The 20,803-nt window shown below is 45.6% G+C and overlaps 1 protein-coding gene and 1 long non-coding RNA gene across 3 annotated transcripts; both read left to right on the top strand.

The window, feature by feature from the left end:
• Positions 1-9,596, top strand: Fam71f2 (family with sequence similarity 71 member F2). The gene is made up of 5 exons (XM_040728669.1): positions 1-281; positions 2,887-3,068; positions 5,172-5,421; positions 6,703-6,821; positions 9,252-9,596. The coding sequence occupies exons 1-5, from the start codon at positions 129-131 to the stop codon at positions 9,439-9,441; spliced, it is 894 nt and encodes a 297-aa protein (XP_040584603.1). The 5' UTR covers positions 1-128; the 3' UTR covers positions 9,442-9,596.
• Positions 9,597-19,208: 9,612 nt separating this feature from the next.
• Positions 19,209-20,779, top strand: LOC121133049. Of its 2 annotated transcripts, none has more exons than XR_005869790.1 (3): positions 19,209-19,620; positions 20,223-20,326; positions 20,427-20,779. It is a non-coding gene; the product is annotated as an uncharacterized LOC121133049 (long non-coding RNA). The 2 variants fall into 2 exon arrangements; XR_005869791.1 differs by having other exon boundaries at positions 20,424-20,779.
• Positions 20,780-20,803: the final 24 nt, after the last annotated feature.

The following is a 20,803-nucleotide window of genomic DNA, read 5'->3' as shown; positions in this document are numbered from 1 at the left end:
GTCAACCATAAGCAGGGAACCGGAGCTGGGGAGGTGGGGGGAGCAGCGGTCCCACCAACACCTTGGAGTTGGGCTGGGTCTGTGTGGAGCCCCAGAGATGTTCCCCAGCCCATTCTTTTTAAGAACCAATGAGTAAAATTAGGGGCCTCCCTCCTGCGGTCAGGGACCCGGGCCCTGGAGTGGAACTTGGAGTAGAAGATGGCCTTCTTTGTCAACTAATTCATTCTCCAGAATTCAACTTGTTCTCTGACTCGGTGGTGTTTGAGAGCACCTTTATCCAGGTACCGCCTGCATCTCAGGGATGAGAGTGGTCCCCTTTCCACAGCCTGCTCCCACAGGTTAGCTAGAAGATGGATGCTGAAGGTCCTGAGGACCAGGGAGGCCCCGAAGCCAGAGGAAACCAGAGGTCTAGGTTCCAAGGTCACTTTCCTTTGTGTGAGGGAATTCCCTGCAGACTTCTAGCAAAGAGTTAAGAAGTTCTGGTACAAGAAAAGAGGTTGTTTATCTGCTTGTTTTGCGTTTTTGCTGTCGTCCATTTATTTTGAGACAGGGTCTCACTGTGTAGCCTTGGCTGACCTAGAGCTATGAAGACCACACTGGCCTCAGACTCTTAGAGATCTTCTAGCCTCTGCCTCCTGAGCGCTGGGATTAAAGGTGTATGTCAGTACGCTCAATTTAAGAGCTTTGAAACATTGTGGGGTGTTTTTTTTTCTTTTGGAAATATTTGTTTATTTAAATTTTAAGTATGTGTAATTATGTGTACCTGTGCACATGAATACAGTATGCTGAGAGGCCAGAAGGTGGCATCAGATCCCCGGGACGACTGTGAACTGTCTGATTGGGAGGCTGGGAACTGAGCTCCAGGTCCTCTGTCAGAGCAGTAAACTCTCTTAATGGCCGAGCTGTTTCTTTAGCCCTGAAAGGAGCCTCAAGGTGTACAAGGAGATCCATTCAACCATTATCAATGGTAACTGTCTAAGCAAGCTCTATCCAAGACCATTTGGACCAGCAATGTGTGATTACAGACACCCAGGGCATGTTCGCTGGACTTTGGCAGTTGAGAACGGTGTGCCAGACATCAGGGTCCCCTCGGTCACTCTTTGTGGGTATTGCTGAGGTAGCAGGCAGAGGGCCTTTAAGGCACCCAGGTTAAGGTGGAGAGACTGGTTACAAGTGGGTAAGAGCTGAGCCGGGGAGCTTTAGGGGAGAAGGTGGGAACCTTTCCAGGTGGGTCTAGGATTAAATTTGAGGCTCTCACTGCAATAAGCTACTTCCCTCCATGGTCCCAGTTTGGGAAAACTATGTTCAAGGTTCCTGATACTCCATTTTCCTGTACTGCCCCAGGTAGACACCTATGTTCCTGGGGGATGAACTAGCAAGCCTGGTAGGGGGGGGAGCAGTAATACGGAATCCAGGCCATTTCAGTTTCTAGTCATCTCTCTTTATGCATGCTATCTTGGCAGTGGATTTGCTCCCTTACTTTGTTCTGCATGATCTAACATTGACGATATTGAGACTCTCTGAGTGGGCTCGACGTGACCCAAGAGAGACCCACTTGGTCCTCTCTCCCCTGGTCTCTACATCACTGCCACCCTATGGCCACCCCAAAGCAGGACTAGTTCCCAGCATGCATTGAGAACTTACTTTCAGTGAATACTGTCCTCTGTTTTGTGGGGACTACCGATTCTATTTCATAGCATGGGCTCTAAGAAATGTTACTTCTTTTTCTCTCCTCCAATCAGATTTTTTGTTTGTTTGTTTTTGAGACAGGGTTTCTCTGCATACTCCTGGTAGTCCTGGAACTCACTATGTAGACCAGGCTGGACTTGAGCTCACATAGATCCTCCTGCCTCTGCCTCCCACGTACTGGGACTAAAGGCGTGCGCCACCACTGCCTGGCTAGAATCCATTTTTCTTGAAGCACTATCTAGTCAGGCTGGGAGGAGTCAATTTCAGTCCTCCTTGGGGTTTCCCCTTGTCCCCCAGTTCCCACATGGGATGTACAGTTGTCAGACCGCAGAGTCTAGAACACTGGGAGAACGCTGGTCCTGGGAACACAGACATCTCTACATGTCATCTACGTCTCCTTAGTGGTCACAGCTCTAGTGCTTTTCTGGTGTGAGCAGAGACAATGCCCCTATGCTGGGCATCCACTGTCCCTGCCCTGTCACTGTCCCCAGCTACTTTGGGATGCAGAAGAGGTCCTTCTGATGTTTAAGACCCTGCAACAAGCTGCCCTCTCTTATGTGAGGGAAGCTCTCCAACCTCCTTCCGCCTGAGTTTGCTGGGCCTTTCCAGTCTACTCTCTTCCTCTTGTAGAACTGTCTTCCCTTCCCTTCCCTTCCCTTCCTTTCCCTTCCCTTCCTTTCCCTTCCCTTCCTTTCCCTTCCCTTCCCTTCCCTTCCTTCCCTTCCCTTCCCTTCCCTTCCCTTCCCTTCCCTTCCCTTCCCTTCCATTAGAAAACTATGCTGATTTCTCTGGCCCAGGGAGGGAAAGGTAAAATTTCCAGTGCCACCCAGCTTTTATTCTCACAAGCATCTTTCTAGTTTTTGTTTGTTTGTTGTTTTGAGACAGAGTCTCATGTAGTTCAGGCTGCCATGTAATTCCATATGAAACCAAAAGTGAGCTCGAAGTCCTGGTTTTCCTGCCTCAACTCTCACTCCTACCCAAGTGACTGGTGCATCTTTTCAAAGTTAGATGTGTTTCTCTGTGCAAAGCAGTACTACACAGGGTTGTTGTTGTCCACAGACTATGTCTGCGGAGACCAATGAAAGGGACCAGCAGTAGGTAACGGTCTAGCTCACCAAGCAGAAGTGGTCCCATAGCTGTGTCCTTCCACCCATCTGTCATCTCTTTCTGACCCATGTGTCTGGGGTTGGTTTCCAGGTCACTAAGCAAGGAAACTGGATGGATGCCTATGAAAGATCTGCCACTATGATCGTTGGGGTGACCTCTTCAGTGCCATCCTTGCCGCTCCCCAATGTCCTCCTGATGGCCAACGTCACCTGGCCTCATGGTCCATTTTCCACCTGTAGCACACCTGGTGCCCCCGTCATCACTCTCAGCAGGTAAAGGCTGGGAGGGAGGGCTGTAGGATGATTGACAGGCACATGCATACTGTGCAGGCAGGTTTCAGCTGGGAAGAAAGGGCGATGCTCTTCATAAGCACTGCAGAGTTCATCCCCGGTTGACTTAATGCACGTTTACTCAGTGTCTTTTGCAACCAGTGCTTCAGAGCGGGATGCAACGCAGTTCCTGTCTCCAGCTCAGTGTCTGTGGATCTTTGCCACGGTCTCCCTATGTAACCCTGGCGTGCCTGGAACCATTATATACATCAGGCTGTCCTAGAACTCACAGAATGACAGTCTTGGCTTCTGTGTATTTTGTCAGTGTAGATGTGGGGGATTTTTCAAAGAGAAGATATTTTCTTTTTAAAGACAAGGGCTAATGAAATGTTTCCTGTTTTTTCTTTCCTGTCTGTCTCTCTCTCTATTTCTGTCTCTGTCTCTGTTTATCTCTATCTCTGTCTCTTTGTCTCTCTATCTATCTCTCTCTGTCTGTCTGTCTGTCTCTCTCTCTCTGTGTGTGTGTGTGTATGAGTTAACATTTAGGAGTTGCTTCTCTCTTTCTGCTATGTGGGTTCTGGGGATTGATCTCATGTCATTAGAGTTAACAACAAGTACCTTTACCTTTGGAGCCATCTCACCATCCCAAAGATGGAGATATTAAAATCGAGTAGGGCTATGAGCCATTGAGATTGAAAACAGATAATGCAAATCCCAGCGTGGTGAGCCTGTCTCAGAAAAGAGTGGGGACACTGGGAGACTCAGTGGGTAAGAGACTTGCTGCTCTTCCTGAAGTCCTGAGTTCAGTTCCCAGCACCTACGTCAGGTGGCTTACAACCACCTGTAACTTTGAACTTCCAAAGATGGGGCATACACACACACACACACACACACACACACACACACACACACTAAATATTTAAAAAGAAGAAAAAGAAAAGATTAATGATGTAGGTCAGTCAGTAGCATGCAAGCCTAGCACACACAGAGCCCTAGGTTGATCCCCAGCACTGTATAAACTGAGCATGATGGCACAGACTTTTCATCCCAGAACATGGGCGATGGAGATGGAGGATCAAAGAAAAGGACAGAAAACCACAAGGCCTCAATATATACAAGACACCCACCTTTCTCACTCATTGATTCAAGGAATCAAAGATGGAGGGAAGGGCTTAGAAATGAGTTAAGAAATCTTTGTTCCAATTCCTACTTGCAAAGATTTCAACTTGAGCAAACCTTGAACTTTTTAAGTTGGGTTTTGTTTTCTAAAACATGTTCTCCTGCATTTTATGCTTGCCTTACACTGGTTAGCTGAGGGTGGCTTTAAATGCTTAATCCTCTTAACTAGCCTCCCAAGTGCTTGGATCATCACTGTGCCTTTCTCACTGTGTGTGTGTGTGTGTGTGTGTGTGTGTGTGTGTGTGTGTGTGTATGTGCGTGCGCATGCGTGATATTGGATAGGTGCAAGCATGTGTGTGTTCATGTCAGAGTGCAAGGCCAGAGGACGTGTTGGGTGTCCCACTTTGTCATATTATGCTATATCCCATGAAGCTATATCTCACCGGCTTGACTAGGCTGGCTGGTACTGAGCTCCTAGGATCTACCGCATTTAGCCCTGAGATCACAGGCCCGTGTGACAATGCCTGACCTTTTTCTTTTTAAACATGAGTGCTGGGGATTCAAACTCTGGTCATCGTGCTTGCACAAGTGCTTTAATCTACCGAGTCACCTCCCCCATTAACTCACCATACTTCCCCAACCTCTGTTACAAAGTCTGAAACGCATAATTAATAATATTTATCTTTCCTTCTTCAAGGGATTTATGAGACTTGAGATATTATGCACAATAGCAATAGTGGTGACTGATGGGACAGACTATTTTTATTTAATATTTTTTGAGACAAAGTTATGTAGCTCAGGCTCTCAGTTCCCAAGTGTCAGGATTTAGGCATATACTGCCATGCCAAGTCTTTACTAAGGAACAAAGATCCTGCAAATAATCAGAGGGGAATCAGTTCCCACCCTCAGAGCAGGAGCTCTATCCTCTCAGCACCCTCTAGGCAGCAGCGAAAGGCACCAACACACAAATTTGCCGATTGTGCCCAGGATCCTGCCCCTGAAGTACGTGGAGCTACAAATCTATGACCGGGCCCAACGCATCCTTCGGGTTAGGACGGTGACTGAGAAGATCTACTACCTGAGGCTCCACGAGAAACATCCACAGGCTGTGTTTCAGTTCTGGATCCGCCTGGTGAAAATTTTACAGAAAGGTCTGTCTATCACCACCAAAGACCCGAGGATCCAGTTCACTCACTGCCTAGTGCCCAAGATACCCAACTCCTCCACTGAAACAACAGTAAGTAGGGACACTCCCCACCCCCACTGTCTGCAGAGGAATGAACAGAGGTGTATTTTTTGTACATATTCATACACATAGAATGTTCACACATGCAAATGGACACTTGGCGTTTCATACATACACGTCCCTCATCTATGAATCCACTCAATACCTTGGATCAGAAATATTCAGGAAAAAAATATTGTTCCCTCTCCAATACAATGGAGCAGCTGTTTGCATAGTATTGTGTTATGTGAGACATGCACAAAAGCTGTGCCTTTTGAATAAGGGATTTGAGTATGGTGGATTTTAGTATTAGACGTTTCATCCTGGAACCAATCCCCCTGGATCTTAGGGGCAAGTATGTATGTTACTGAAAACAATGGTGTCAATATTTTTAAAAATTATATTCTATCATGGGCACTTTTCCTTATTAAGAAATCATTGCCTTACCACAGTAGAATGCATTTGAGTGACTCTTAATAGGAGAGGTAAAGGACATCCCTAATTTTTGGTAAATTGAACACAGTTACATGTGTATTTATAAACTTATCCTTTTTTGTGTCTTTGTAAAGAAGGGATCCCACTACATAGCCCAGGCTGGCCTCAAGCTCATGATTTTCCTGCCTTCCCCTCTTCTTGTGGGTAGAAGCAGGGCAGCCAGCATGCTCGATGCTAGACCAGTGTTCTATCTGCTCTATCACTGAGCTATTGTCTTCTTATATTTACCTGTCATTTATTTATTTAGTGTATGTGTGTGCTATTGCTGACACAGGTCTCTCTTGGTATCTTAGGCTGGGCTGGAATTCCCAGTGTAGCCCAGGTCTCCCTCATGCTTTCAGCTGGCCCCTGCCTTAGCCTCCCGAATGCTGGGCTTGCAAGCACACACCACTATGCTGAGCTCCCTTGGGGTGTAAGGTCTTCCCAGACCTGCCCAGTGCAGAAGCACAGGAGGAAAGCTTGGTAGATGATAGCTCCAAATGTGAGATCTTAAAGCTGATATCTTTCCCTGCATTCGTGAAGGTGTGTGTTTTGGAGTTTCGGGAATCGCAGCTCTTAGAGACCAGCTGCTCTAGGGTCCATTTATGGCCCTCTGGAGAGCATGGCCTCCACAGCACATCAGAGAAGGTATGCTCTTGCTAGAGGTTCCCATTACTGGCCCAGCAATATTGTGACTTAATGTTCTTCGGCCTGTTGTGTGAAACTGAAGTCAGTCCCACAAATTGCTGCAAGCCCTGCCAGGGAGAGCACAGACGCTCAGCTGTCACAGAGCCCTCTGACCTGTATTTCCCCACACAGCCTGAAAGCAGCCTGCCGTCATCCTCCCAGGCTAGCGAGACCATAATGCTGCTGGCAGCTGAGCGGACCAGCAGCAGCCTCTTAGGACTCTCAAAAAGACACCAGCTCACAGGAGACGGGTGAGTCCTCTGCTGTCAGCTCCAGTATCCCTCAGCCCAGCCTGCATTCATGGGGCTATGATGCCCTCTACCCAGCCAGCTCTAGTCCTTTCTATTCTAGACAGTCAGCCATATGACTTTGTCCCTAAACTTGGTTGCAAGCTTATGCTTGAAAACAGGTTCTGTTCATTCCATAGATAATTCCAGCTTCCAAATGGCAGATACACAATAAAAAGAATTAAAAATGGGTAAATTAACTCAAAGAAATGTGAGTTAGGATATAAAAAAGCAGCAGCCGTGTGGTGGTGGTGCACACCTTTAATTCCAGCACTCAGGAGGCAGAAGCAAGCTGACCTCTGTGAGTTCAAGGTCAGCTTGGTCTATTAGGGTGCCAGGACAGGCTCCAAAGCTACACAGAGAACCCTTGTCTCAAAAAACAAAACAAAACAAAAAACAACCAAACAATGACAAAAAGTCAGTCAGCTACTGACTGGATAATCCCAGCTCACAAAGGCCTCTTGGGCAAGCCTCTGATGTGTCTTTTCTACCTCTTGTGTAAAATGAACAGTGACCAAAGACAACTCCTATCTCCAAGTTTCAACTAATTCCCTTACAAGCAGCCACAGTCTGAACTCCCATGTGCAGGGCAAGTATAAGGCATACACTGCCAGCAACATAATTTTTCTTAATTTGTGATTTTGTTTCCAGCAGGAGGAGTTTGTTGTTGTTGTTGTTATTGCCTCTCTGGACAGTCTCTATAGAATATAGTGCCCTTTTAGAATAAGAAAAGCTGGTCCTTTCAGATTGCAAAACCAACCTCACTTGTGAAATTAAAATACTCAATGCCTGATCATACATGCCTTCTTGAGACCCTCAACCTGGCCCCTCTCCTCCTCCCCTCCACGAGCTTCTTGTCATCCTGGATGACCTCAAACTCACTGTATAATTAAGGGTGACCTCGAACTCTTCATCCTCCTGCCTCCTGCTAGGGTTGGAACCCAGGGTTTCATGCATGCTAGCCAAAGACTACCCATTGACCTCCACCCCAGGGCTGCCCCTGCTTTATTTTGCTTGACTCAGGGTTTTACCCTGCGACTCTGAATAGGCTTGAACTTTCTGTAATCCTCCTGCCTCAGCCTCCTTTCTTTGGAGCTGGAAAGATGGCTCAATGGTTAAGAGCACTGGCTACTCTTCCTGAGGGTTCAAGCTCAATTCCCAGCACCCACATGGTGGTTCACAACTGTCTGTAACTCTAGTTTCAAGGGATCCAATGCACTCTTCTGACCTCCTCTGTCACCAGGCACACAAGTGAGGAACAGGCACACATGAAAACAAAATACTCATATACATGAGATCATAAAAATATTTCATTATTTTTCCTAGTGGGAGGTGGGGTCATCCCCTTCTTTTTCCATTTCCTAATGATTTAAGTTGATTTTTTTCTCATAGGAGCTTTCTTGGGTTATTTTGTAGGGTTTTTTTGTTTTGTTTTGTTTTGTTTTTTTACCAGACAGGGTTTCTCTGTATTGTTTTGGAGGCTGTCGGACCAGCCCGGCCTCGAACTCACAGAGATCCGCCTGCCTCTGCCTCACGAGTGCTGGGATTAAAGGTGTGCGCCACCATTGCCCGTCTTGTTTTTGTCTTTTTTAAGACAGGAGATGACTGGAACTACTGATCTCTCCCACCCCCACTTTCCAAGTACAGGATTAATAGACTCCTGTATTGTTTTGGTTTTGGTTTTGAGACAAGTGTCTCACTGTTTAGCTCTTGGCTGGGTTGGGACTCACTTTGTAGACCAGGTTAGCCTTGAACTTACAAAGATCTGCTTGCCTCTGCCTCTTCAGTGCTGAGATTGAAGTCATGCACCATCAGGTCCTACATGGTTTGTTTTTGTTTGTTTTCTTTTTTTTCTGAGACAAAGACTCACTGTGTAACTTGGACTGGCCTCTGGCAGAGAAGTATTTATTCTTAACTAGTGAATCCCTCTTCAGCCTTTAAAAAATAGTTTGTTTAAGTAGGTCTTTTTAAAAAGATTTATTTATTACATACATAGTGTTCTGCCTACATGTATGTCTGCATGCCAGAAGAGGGAACCAGATCTCAATTTAGAGAGTTATGTGGTTGCTGGGAATTGAACTCAGGACCTCTGGAAGAATAGTCCATGCTCTTAAACTCTGAGCCATCTCTCCAGCCTGATTTTTTTAAATGTGTATGGGTATTTTGCCTGTAGTGCCTGTGGGGACCAGGAGAGGACATCAGATCCCCTAGAACTGGAGTCATAGACAATTGTAAGATGCCATATAGGTACTGGAACCAAGCTTAGGTCCTCTAGAAGAGTAGCAAGTGTTCTTAATAGCTGAGCCATTTTTTGGAGCCCTTAAGTGGAGGCTAACCACGTTTTCTTTCTTTTCTGTTGCTTTCTATGACCTGGAAATCTTTGGACTCCCACAGACACACTGATATTACTCCAGAAACAGACAACTCCAACACCTGCAAGACACCCCCACTGGTGGCATCGTCAGTTAATATGCCCATGAGAGCTACTTTGACCCACAGCCTCTGGGAACAAGAGGACCCAAATGAAAACTTCCTCCAGGTTCCTGTAGCCAGCTCCCTAGGAGAGAACTTTTTGGGACCCTAACACCTGGCCAGGATGGGTGTCAGCCCTGTCTCCTATTAGTTTGCTCTGCCTCGTATATTGCTGCTTCCCACGGTGGACCAAGTAACCATGGGAGAGAAGAGATGGTGCTTATGCCAAGATGCTCCTCTACTTCCACCAATAAACCTCCAATGGAATGCTTGTTGTTGCGGCTTGTGTTTGGGGGAGTTGTGTTTGGACAACTGGCTAAGGGCTGGCTCGGAATCCGCCACTCATTCCTCAGGAAAATAGATATGACGGAAGACATCGCCTGCCCAGTTGAAAATCCAAGCATCTAAGCCAAGCAAAGCCATCCAGTGCAAAGGAGGGAGCTCTAACTTCCGTTGTCAAAGAGACGGTGGGAGGCAGAGACAGGACTCTGGTATACAGAAATCCTGAGCATGATGGCAACCAGCTAGGAGATAACCTCATGCATTTCAAGTAAGAATTCAAGGGGGTTCATCACTCAACAACCTGTGTTAGGGTAAAAGCCCAACAGCATGCCCTTGGGTTACTAATGGAAATGTGGCTTCTGATAAGAGAGGTGGTGACTCCCTATCAAAGGAGTTCTGACTGTCTTGACTGTTCCCTCCTGGGACTTAGGGAAAGTAAGATGGGAGACCGTGTGTCTTGCAGATTTCTGAGCAAATATCTCTAGTTGTGCAGGGAATAATGAAAGCTGCTCCCACCTCCTGGACAATTAGGACTATTCACCTGGAGTACACCACCATAATTTGTAGTGAGTTTGGTGACATTCCAGACATCAATAAAGTTTACCTTGAATCAAGGGGCAGAGCCAGTGACTAGCTGACTGGAATTAGCCATAGAGAAACAAGTGATTTAGATAGACAGGAAACACGGGAAGGGCAGGGATTAGAATTTTAGCTTCTTTTTGGCTATGGGACAAGGGAAGAGGTTCGTTACTTGCCTTGTCTCTGGCCAAAAAGCAAAGTCAGCTGGTTGCTTCTTGACTTCTCCGACATCTGACTTCCTAGTCTTTGTTGGTAAATAGAACAATAATGACGTTTAAACTGACATATGGCGGCTGTGGCAGAGCTGGGCCAGGCTGGTTGCTGAATTCAGGGTCCTGGGATGCAGACAATAATTAAAATATCAGTAGATTCATATGCAATTGCTAAGCCAACAGAAAAACATCAAATAAGTATTTATGTTTGGTGCCCTGTTTGGTGTGTGGTGTTGAGCTCATTCAGAGAACAAGAGAAAAGGACAAGTTTCCTGTCCTTGGAGACAACTTAGGGCAGCTACTGAACTCTGTTTTAAAGACAAAGGAAGGCCATTAGTATTGACATGACATTTTTGCCACTCAGTCCCTAAATAAAAGTTAGAGGACCTGCCTGTTCGTATGTCTCATCGTGTGTGATGCCAGGGGAAAGCATGGTTACCCCTTCCTGGGAAGGCTTGGTTAATCTGAGAAGTAAATCATGGCAAGATTGGATTATACAAGATACTGAGATGACATCTAATGTCTGTGCTTTCTTCCTCCCTCCATGGAAAGCATAAGCAAACCAAATTTCCTTTGGACATTGTGCTACTTAGTTTCTTGTCAACTTGACACAAGCCAAGACAATGCCTCCATCAGATGGGCCTATGGTGCATTTTTTCTCCCCGTGGAGCATTTTATTGATTAATGATTGACGTGGGAGAGCCCAGCCCACTGTGGGTGGTGCCACCCTTTAGCAGGTTGTATAAGAAAGCAGGCTGAGTAAGCCGTACGGAACAAGCCGGTAAGTAGCATTTCCCCATGGCCTCTGCTTCAGTTCCTGCTTTGGCTTCCATTGATGATAAAGTGTAAGCTGAAATGAACTGTGTTCTTCCTGAATTGCTTTTGGTCATGGCATTATCACTGCAATAGAAGGTAAGCTAGAGCAGACATTTGCTGTTAAACATCTAGAAGCTGAACCCACGTGAGACTAATAATAAAGAGTGACAATACTTCCCAGTGTATGCCTGTTCAGTATCATTGTTAATATTTAATATATATATTTAACTCTCAAAATCCTCCTTGTGGGAATCGTATGACACCCTGCACTCACGAACACTTAAAGAATGCTTATCTTCACTCCATTTTTAAAAACAAAGTCTCACTCTGTCGCTTGAGCTCACGGCAATTCTCCTGTCTCCTAGAATTACAAGTATGAGCCACCACACCCAGTTTCCATCCTCACTTCCATTATCTGGGTTTATGTTTCTTTCAGTTCTCACTTGACCTGCAGTGGTAATCCCATTGGTCAAACTCTACTATCACCATAACATTAGCAGAAGACACCACTCACTTGACCTGCAGTGGTAATCCCATTGGTCAAACTCTACTATCACCATAACATTAGCAGAAGACACCACTCACTTGACCTGCAGTGGTAATCCCATTGGTCAAACTCTACTATCACCACAATGTTAGCAGATGACATCATTGGATACCCACTGTATGCAATTACTCTGCTATGGTTTTCCCAAAGCTCTCTCACTCAGGCCACAAGAGACAGATACTCCTTAGCGCATTTTGTGAGTGATGACGCCAGACAGATTATTTGAGGTCACACAGGGAGTACGTAGCCAGCATTTTAACTCAGTCTGTTTAATTCCAAAGCTTACAACATTTGTATGTATGTTTGTTTTTGACAGGGTGTCTCTGTGTAATGCTGGTTGTCTTTTTTTTTTTTTGGTTTTTCGAGACAGGGTTTCTCTGTGGCTTTGGAGGCTGTCCTGGAACTCGCTTGGTAGTCCAGGCTGGTCTCGAATTTACAGAGATCCGCCTGCCTCTGCCTCCCGAGTGCTGGGATTAAAGGCGTGCGCCACCAACGCCTGGCAATGCTGGTTGTCTTGAAACAGATAGAGACAGATCTGGCTTCAAACTGTTGCTGGCTCCCAGGTTCTGGGATTACAGGCATGTGTTACATGCCCGGCTGCAGCCCACCCTTTGGATGAGCTTGTGATCTTTTCTCTAACCATTCCTCTGACACATGTCTAACAGAGCAACCTTTCTGAAGCATGTACATACCTGCCAGAACTTCCTTCTTCACAAAACAAAACTCTTTGACTTGAAATGACTGACACCTCGATAATAACCACAGGCTCTCTGTTTGCCAGTTCCACGGAGTCTTATGTATCCATCATGCCACCTTCCTTGTGGGTGGATTCCTAAATTTGAATTGTTTTTAAATACTGCCTAGGCATTTCATACATGTTCACTCCATCCAATATTCATTTCCTTGCTTTTCCTATACCTTCCAAGATACTGGTGATGGAGTTCTTGCTACTAGTATGGTTCACGTATGCATAGGATTGTAGCATTCCTAATCATATTATAGTTATTTCTTCCATGTCTGTCTCCTTAGAGGAACTATGAACTCTAAGAACAGATGCCATTTTGAAATCAGATACACAAAAGAGAAGCTAACTTTCACTCTAACCAAAGGAATTCATCAGAATGATGTGTGTTAGCTAGAAAAACTGTTATGGAGTTTGTGACCCCTGGGAAAAGGCCAATTATAATTAAAAGATTTATGGATTACAGCTAGCAGGACAACAATCCCTGAGCCTAATTTGAGATTGCCTTGAGAAGGGGTTAAGGGAAGAATTCAGGGGGAGTTGTTTTGTTTGTTTTGGTTTGTTTCAAGACAGGGTTCCTCTGTGCAGCCTTGGCTATTCTGAACTCGCTCTGTAGACCAAGCTGGCCTTGAACTCACAGAGATCCACCTTTTGTTAATGATAAGGGGTGATGCTGTTTTTCTGTAACTGCTTCTCAGCTGAAATAGGGCATTGCTGTCAGGCCCAGGAAAGCTGGAATGTCAGACAAAGACCAGGAGGGGACAGGTACATCTGGTTTGCTGTCCAGGTTTTGGTGGACCATCTGGAGCTAGTGAAATTCAGGTAGCTTTGGGGCATCTGTAACGCTGGTCCAAAGCTGGGATTCAAGCAGTTTTCATTGAGTCCAGTATTTGCTAGTCTTTTTTTTTTTTAGTATTTGCTAGTTTTGAAGGCCCACTTTTTGAGTTTTGAGGCTGGTGTGTTTGGAGCAGTTTTCAATTTTTGGCTGATTGGAAATTTGATGAAACAAATGTAGACTAGGAACAGAAGGTAAAGTTCAGGAGTTTAGGGGAAAATCTTAGCTCCATTATGTCAAAATCTTGAACTTTTGAAATCTTAATGTAACAATAGAGGAAAAGAACATTATGAAGAGGTCGGGCAGTGGTGGTGCACGCCTTTAATCACAGCACTCGGGAGGCAGAGGCAGGCGGATCTCTGTGAGTTCGAGGCCAGCCTGGTCTACACAGCAAACTCCAGGACAAAGCCACAGAGAAACTCTGTCTCAAAAAATGAAACAAAACAAAAGAGGGAAAGAGATCCGATACACTTTTAAAAGTGATATATATATGCAAATATATATGTATGTATGTATGTATATATATTGAATCATTCTCTTAGACTTTTATGACTTACATTTACACACTTTAAATCACCTTCTCAGACCCCCACAACTTAAGATTTCATATCCTCAGACCTTTATATACCTTCTGTTACTTTCTTAGACTCTTGTAACTTATTTAAGATTTCACCTCCTCAGACCTTTACAACTTGCATCCTAAATCATTTTCCTAGACCCTCAAAACCTTTATAAATTTATTTTTATTTTCTTTCTTCCTTCCCTCCTTTCTTTTTTTTTCTTTTCTTTCTTTCTTTCTCTTTTCTTTTCTTTTTGAGACAGGATTTCTCTGTGTATCCCTGGCTGTCCTAGAACTCACTCTGTAGACCAGGCTGACATCAGACTCACAGAGATCACCTGCTTCTGCCTCCCAAGTGCTAGGATTAAAGGTGTGCATTACCACTGCCTGACTATAAACTTCATTTTTTTATCTAATTTACCAGGTGGTTGGTCACTGAGGAGCAATTATTGCTACAGTTAGACATCAATATCATCAGTGATCTGAGGATAAATTTGAGCATGACATATAATCCAAATGGCCTCTATCAATTAAAAATGACAGAGACATAATTACCTGGATGGTTGCCTCAGGCTCCTTCATGATGGTCTTGAGGGTAGAGGCCATTGGTCTTTCACAGGCCGTCACACAGGACAGCGTTAAGCCTTTCATTACCACAGAGGGTAGCTTGGCCTTTAGCTGCCAGTCTCAGATCTAACAGACTTATTTGTGCATGAAAAACTTGAGAGTGGCTTTCCTTGGTGGCAAAGAGGGACAGTCAATTCTCCAGTGACCTTGTTCACAGTTTGAGCAGGATCCTGGCAGTAGGCAAGGCATGAGGCAGTTTCTGCCCAATGGTTAGAGTTACTATAGGCTTGTGCCCTATTGTCTTCTTTGGAAGAGGCGTAAGGGCTGCCTCTGGGAGTTAGTAGTTTTGTCTGTCATGGGAAACATTTTTTTTTGGTTTTTATGAGACAGGGTTTCTCTGTATTGTTTCGGAGGCACAGAGATCCGCCTGCCTCTGCCTCCCGAGTGCTGGGATTAAAGGCGTATGCCACCACCACCCGGCGGGAAACATTTTTTTTTAGTTAAACATCTTAAATGCCATATTCAGCAGAACTCTGAGAAGTCTGAGAGCTATCATAGTAATGGTTTCTATTGCAAGTTGGGGAGGAAAGGGTTTATTCAGCTTACACTTCAGCATTGATGTTCATTACTGAAGGAAGTCAGGACAGGAACTCAAACTGTGGAATCCTGGAGTCAGGAGCTGATGCAGAGCCCATGAAGGAGTGCTGCTTACTGGCTTGCTTCCCTGGTGTTAATGAGACAGTGGAGAGCGGAGTGGGCATCTGGTAACACCAAATGCATAGAATGGAGTGGGCATCTGGTAACACCAAATGCAGAGAATGGAGTGGGTATCTGGTAACACCAAATGCAGAAAATGGAGTGGGCATCTGGTAACACCAAATGCAGAGAATGGAGTGGGTATCTGGTAACACCAAATGCAGAGAAATGGGCAGTTTTGATCCATGTCCTCCACCAGCCAAGGTTCACAATGGATCACCCAGAACTGTGGGTCACTGATTTGCAGAAACAAGCTACTGCAATCCAGGCAAACCTCACCCCACCTCTCACTGCTCTGCACATGGCAGGTTTAAGTACCCTGGCCCTTTAAGAGGCAAACTCCACCCACCTGCCCTCTCTCTTTTCCTGCCTGTTCTGTCTCTCCCCCCTTCTCTCTCTTTTCTCTCTGCCCCCTCTCTTTCTCTTTCTTCTCTCCCTTCCCCTTCCTTCCCCCACTCCCTTTCTAATACATCTCCCTTCCATGTAAGTTCTGCCCAATGTCGTCCACCCCCTGCCCCTCACCCTCCAAGGGGCCCACTAAGGCTCCCATGCCCCGCATTCACCTCTTGAACTATTTTAGCACAGGTCACAGGGGACCAGGCTGGAGCAACTGAAAACCACGGTTTACAAAGGGGGAGCAACAATGGCGTCATCATATAAAGGCTGGAGAGGTGACTTAGTGGGAAAAGGTACTGCTGTCAAGTCTGAGGCCCGAGTTTAATCCCCGGGACTGGTGGAAGGAGAGAACTGCAGAGCTGGCTATGACAAGCTGTCCTCTGACCACATACACACACACACACACACACACACACACACACACACACACACACACGCACGCACGCACACACACGAATGCACGCACGCATACATGCACACACATGCACACACACATGCACACACACACATAAGTGTAATAAAATCGCACACAAATAAATATAATAAAATATAAATAAAGTAAGCAATTGGGATTATTAAGGCTATGGTCACTAATTTATGGGAGTAGTGACTTGAATTACTTGAATGAATTACTTGAAGATTACTGACATGAAAGCAGCCACAGATGCAGAAATCTAGAGATAATCTCAAAGAGGGCTTTCCTGGTTTTCACTGACTTTGATTCCTACCTGACTTAGAACAAATAAATCCATTGCTTTGTCTTGCCACAGATGCAGATATTGGTTTTCATTAACTATCAATAAAATTAAATTTTGAATTATGCTCAAACAAAACACTGTCCTGAGATATTAATAATTGCCAGAATATCTGAAGGCATCCTACCTTCTGATAGCACACAAAGGAATGACACAGACAATTTATCTTAAGTGGGGCTTTATTGCCCCATTAAAGTGTTCAAGCACATTGCCCTGGACAAAGAATAAAATGAATTTTCATCACACCTGTCCTTCCCCTGGATGCCATTCAAGGACCAGATGCAGTAGTAATATAGTACTTAATGTCTTGGGATGCTTTCACACACATACTCAGGACATTGCAATTGCAAATGCTTGCCATTCTTTTTAAATATGTACTTATTTATTGTGTGCATTTGGTTTTGGTTTTTGTTTCTTTGTTTTGAGACATAATCTTGCTATGTAGCTCTGGGTGACCTGGAACTTGTTATGTAGACTAGACTGGCATTAAACTCACAGATCTACCTGCCTCTGCCTCCCAGATGCTGGAAGCAAAGGTGTGTGCCATCATCCAGTGTGTGTGTACAGATGTCATAATGCATGTGTTGGAAGTCAGAGGACAGCTTGCAGGAATCAGTTGCCTTCTCCTAGTTTGTGAGTTCCAGGAATCAAACTCATGTTGTCAAGTGTGTGTGTCAAGTGTCTTTACCTGCTGAGTTGTCTCACCAGCCCTGCATTTGGCAGTTTTGAAAGTGTCTCCACATCCACCATCAAAAGTCTCATAATGGCATTCGATCTCTATTGCTAATAACTGTATTCCACAAGTGAAAAAAGCAAAGCCCAGGACCACCAGGAGAGCACGGGTCTGTACTGTGGGCAGCTGGTAAGTCTCCAGGTCCAGCAGATGGTAGGGCCAGTGCTCTTCTGGGCTAATGCACCCGAGAGACAGGCGAGCCATGGACACCAGTCTTCAGCAGGTACAGGCTGAGTAGAGTCAGCACTGGTGAGGACTGGGATCCTGGTCCTCTCTACCCTTCACCCAGATGACTCAGTTTCAGCCAGCCTCTGTCTAGCACGTACAGACAAAACTCTGATACTGCCCTTCCTAACCCCAGAGTCTCCCTGAAGAACTGTACCAGTGAAAAATGCAGAAGCCCACTCTCCCTAGGCCCTACTCTTCCTGCTCGTCTTCTCAGATTAAGCCCAAGAAATAGGAACCAAATATAAGGAGATTGCTGGAATTGCTATCTCTTCCTGTAAATTGCAAACCCATCCTACACATTTTTACAATACCATCTAAAGCCGTTGCAGGATATGTGATCGCACTGTGATACTCCAAGACTGTTAAGAAAGTTAACCTTGAATCAGGGGGAGGAGCCAGCCACTAGCTGACCAGAATTAGCCACAGAGAAGTCAGAAATTTGGATAGAGAAGACAAAAAGGAAGCAAAGGGTGGGACTAGCTTTTGGCACTTCTTTTGGTTTTAGGACAAGTGAGGAGTCCGGGTCTCCAGACAAAATCAAGGTCAGCTGGTTGCTTCTCACCTCCTCTGATCTAGCAGGATTCACCCCACATCTGACTTCCAGGTTTTGGTGGTAAATAGAATGATAGAGACTTAGTTTAAACCTACACATCAAGACCCCAGCAAAGCAGGGGCTTTCCAGGTCTCAACCTGAGTGACAGGCAGGGCACTGACTGGGGGGCTTGGAGCTGCAGATGATAATTAAAATATTAGTAGATTCGGCCGGGCGTTGGTGGTGCACGCCTTTAATCCCAGCACTCGGGAGGCAGAGGCAGGCGGATCTCTGTGAGTTCGAGGCCAGCCTGGTCTACAAAGTGAGTTCCAGGACAGCCTCCAAAGCTACAGAAACCCTGTCTCGAAAAACCAAAAAAAAAAAAAAAAATTAGTAGATTCTTGTGCAGCCTCTAAACCAAGAGAAAAAATCATAAAGCAAACCAAACACGCCACCAAGTGGCACAACACCAGGGCGTGTAGGCCCCTCAGTGGAGTCTGCTAACCCAAACATCGTATTAATTTAACAATGAAGACTGTACTGAGCTTGTTTTATGTCTACTTGACACAAACTAAGATCAGCAGGGAAGAGGGAACCATGAGGTGGTACTCTAGGCAAGCCTACAGGGCATTTTTAAAATTAGTGATTGATGCAGGAGGGACCAGCCCATTGTGGATGGGACCACTCCCTGGGCTTCTGGTCCTGGGTTCTGTAAGAAAGCTGGCTGAGTGAGTCATGAGGAGCAAACCCTCTTCCATGGCCTCTGCATCAGCTTCTACTTCCAAGTTCCTGCCCTGTTTAGAGTTCTTGTCCTGACTTCCTTGATGATGAACTGTTACATGGAACTGCGAGTGAAATGAATCCCTCCCCGAGTTGCTTTGGTCATGGTGTTTCATGACCAGATAGTAACCCTAACTAAGACAATGACACTCACTCGACTATTTTGAGCCTCAGCTATCAGTCTGTTATGGAACTTTATTGGTTTTGAGTAGCAAATCCAATCTATCCTTAAACCAAAACAAAACTGGGTCTCATATAGCTCAGGCTAACGCCAAATTCTCTATGCATCTGAGAATGACCCTGAACTTCTCGTTCACCTACTCTGCCTCATGAGTTCTGGGATGACAGCACAACCATGCTTAGTCTATCAGCACAGGGCTTCAGCCTGCTATGCAAGCCCTCAACCAACTGAACCATATCCCTAGCCTCAGTACAGCTTTGAGTCTGCCTTGGTAATTTCTGTCTTCTAGATAGATTCATTTCTGATTCTATTCCATGACTTCTAGTAGAGTCACTTGGAGCATTCACATACTGGCGTATGTTATTATGGATTTTCTTTTACGGTACAGTTGGAGCGGCATATTTTCATGTATATGTACAAGTAGATTCTGATCACCATGAAAGGGTAAGACAAAATGATTGTCATAAAAAGTAGACTTAGTGGAACAAGACTGAAAGCCATCATGTTGGCAGACTGGCCTGCCCTTCCCCGAGTCTCTGCTCACTGAGTCATCAACTCCACATCTTCCTACTCCTCCCTCTCCCCCACTGGAACTACTCCTCTGGGCTCCTTAGCTCAGCTCGTGCCAGAGCTTGCTCTGGGCTCTCGGGCCAGCAAGGCTCTGCTGGCTCCATCTTCTAAGAACAATCTCAGCTCTTCTGTGCGCCTTCCTCAGAGCCACTCGCGGGTTCTGTCCTGATCTAGTCACCCCAGCCTGGTCCCCATCTGTCTCTTCTGGGCTGTCACTGAAGGTGAGGGCTGTCCCTGTACTCCTTTCCTGCCCATGGGGTCAGGGTCCAGTGCTTCTTCGCCATCCAACCTTAGCTCCCTCCAGCTGAGCCCCTGGAGCTGCTCACGAGCTGCTATCTGTGTCACCCGTGTCTTTGCATCCTCGTACAGCAAGGCATAACTGAGGCTGTCTTCTACATCGATAGGCATTCTCTAGAGCAGTGGCTCTCAACCTCCCTAATGCTGTGGCCCTTGGGTACAGTTCCTCATGTTGTGGTGACCCCCAACCACAAAGGTATCGTCATTGCTACTTCATAACTGTAAATTTGCTATGTTTTGGAGATACAGGTTTGTCAAGGGGTTGAGACCCACAGGTTGAGAACCAATGCTCTAAAGGACCCTGCTCCCAAAGTCTTTGTTTCTGTAGTTATTACTGCAACACGCCAGGGCAACCAGGGCAAGTTTGCCTAGGCATTCTTCACTCCGTTCTGCTAATGAGATGCCAACTGAATTAAACCAAAAGAATGTTCTGAGATGTTTGTGTTCCTTTAAAGTTTGAATACATTTTAAAGATGATTTTATGTCAATGGGTGTTTCGCCTGTGTTACGTGTGCCGTGTGTGCAGTGCCCAGGGGGTCCCAGAAGAGGACAGTGGATCCCTGAAGCCGGAATTCCAGACAGCTGTGAGTCACCATGTGGATGTGGAATTGAACTGGAATACGCTAGAAGGTCAGCCATGCTCTAACCACCAGCCCCCTGCTTTGTGTGAAAAATGTAAACATTGTTAGTCAGCCTTTTCATAATTACAAAATACCCAAACAAAAAGCAGACCAAGAGGACTGGAGGGTGACTGGACAAAGCAGACGAAACAGGACTACAGAGGAGGTATGCTCGTACGAAACAGGACTACAGAGGAGGTATGCTCATATGAAATAGGACTACAGAGGAGGTATGCTTGTATGCAACAGGACTACAGAGGAGGTATGCTTGTATGCAACAGGACTACAGAGGAGGTATGCTTGTATGCAACAGGACTACAGAGGAGGTATGCTCATACGAAACAGGACTACAGAGGAGGTATGCTCATAGGAAACAGGACTACAGAGGAGGTATGCTCGTATGCAACAGGACTACAGAGGAGGTATGCTCGTGGGAAACAGGACTACAGAGGAGGTATGCTCGTAGGAAACAGGACTACAGAGGAGG

The sequence above is a fragment of the Mesocricetus auratus genome, unplaced genomic scaffold (assembly GCF_017639785.1).
Source record: "Mesocricetus auratus isolate SY011 unplaced genomic scaffold, BCM_Maur_2.0 Super-Scaffold_100019, whole genome shotgun sequence".
NCBI lineage: Eukaryota > Metazoa > Chordata > Mammalia > Rodentia > Cricetidae > Mesocricetus > Mesocricetus auratus.
This window is presented reverse-complemented; position numbering and strand designations above follow the sequence as displayed.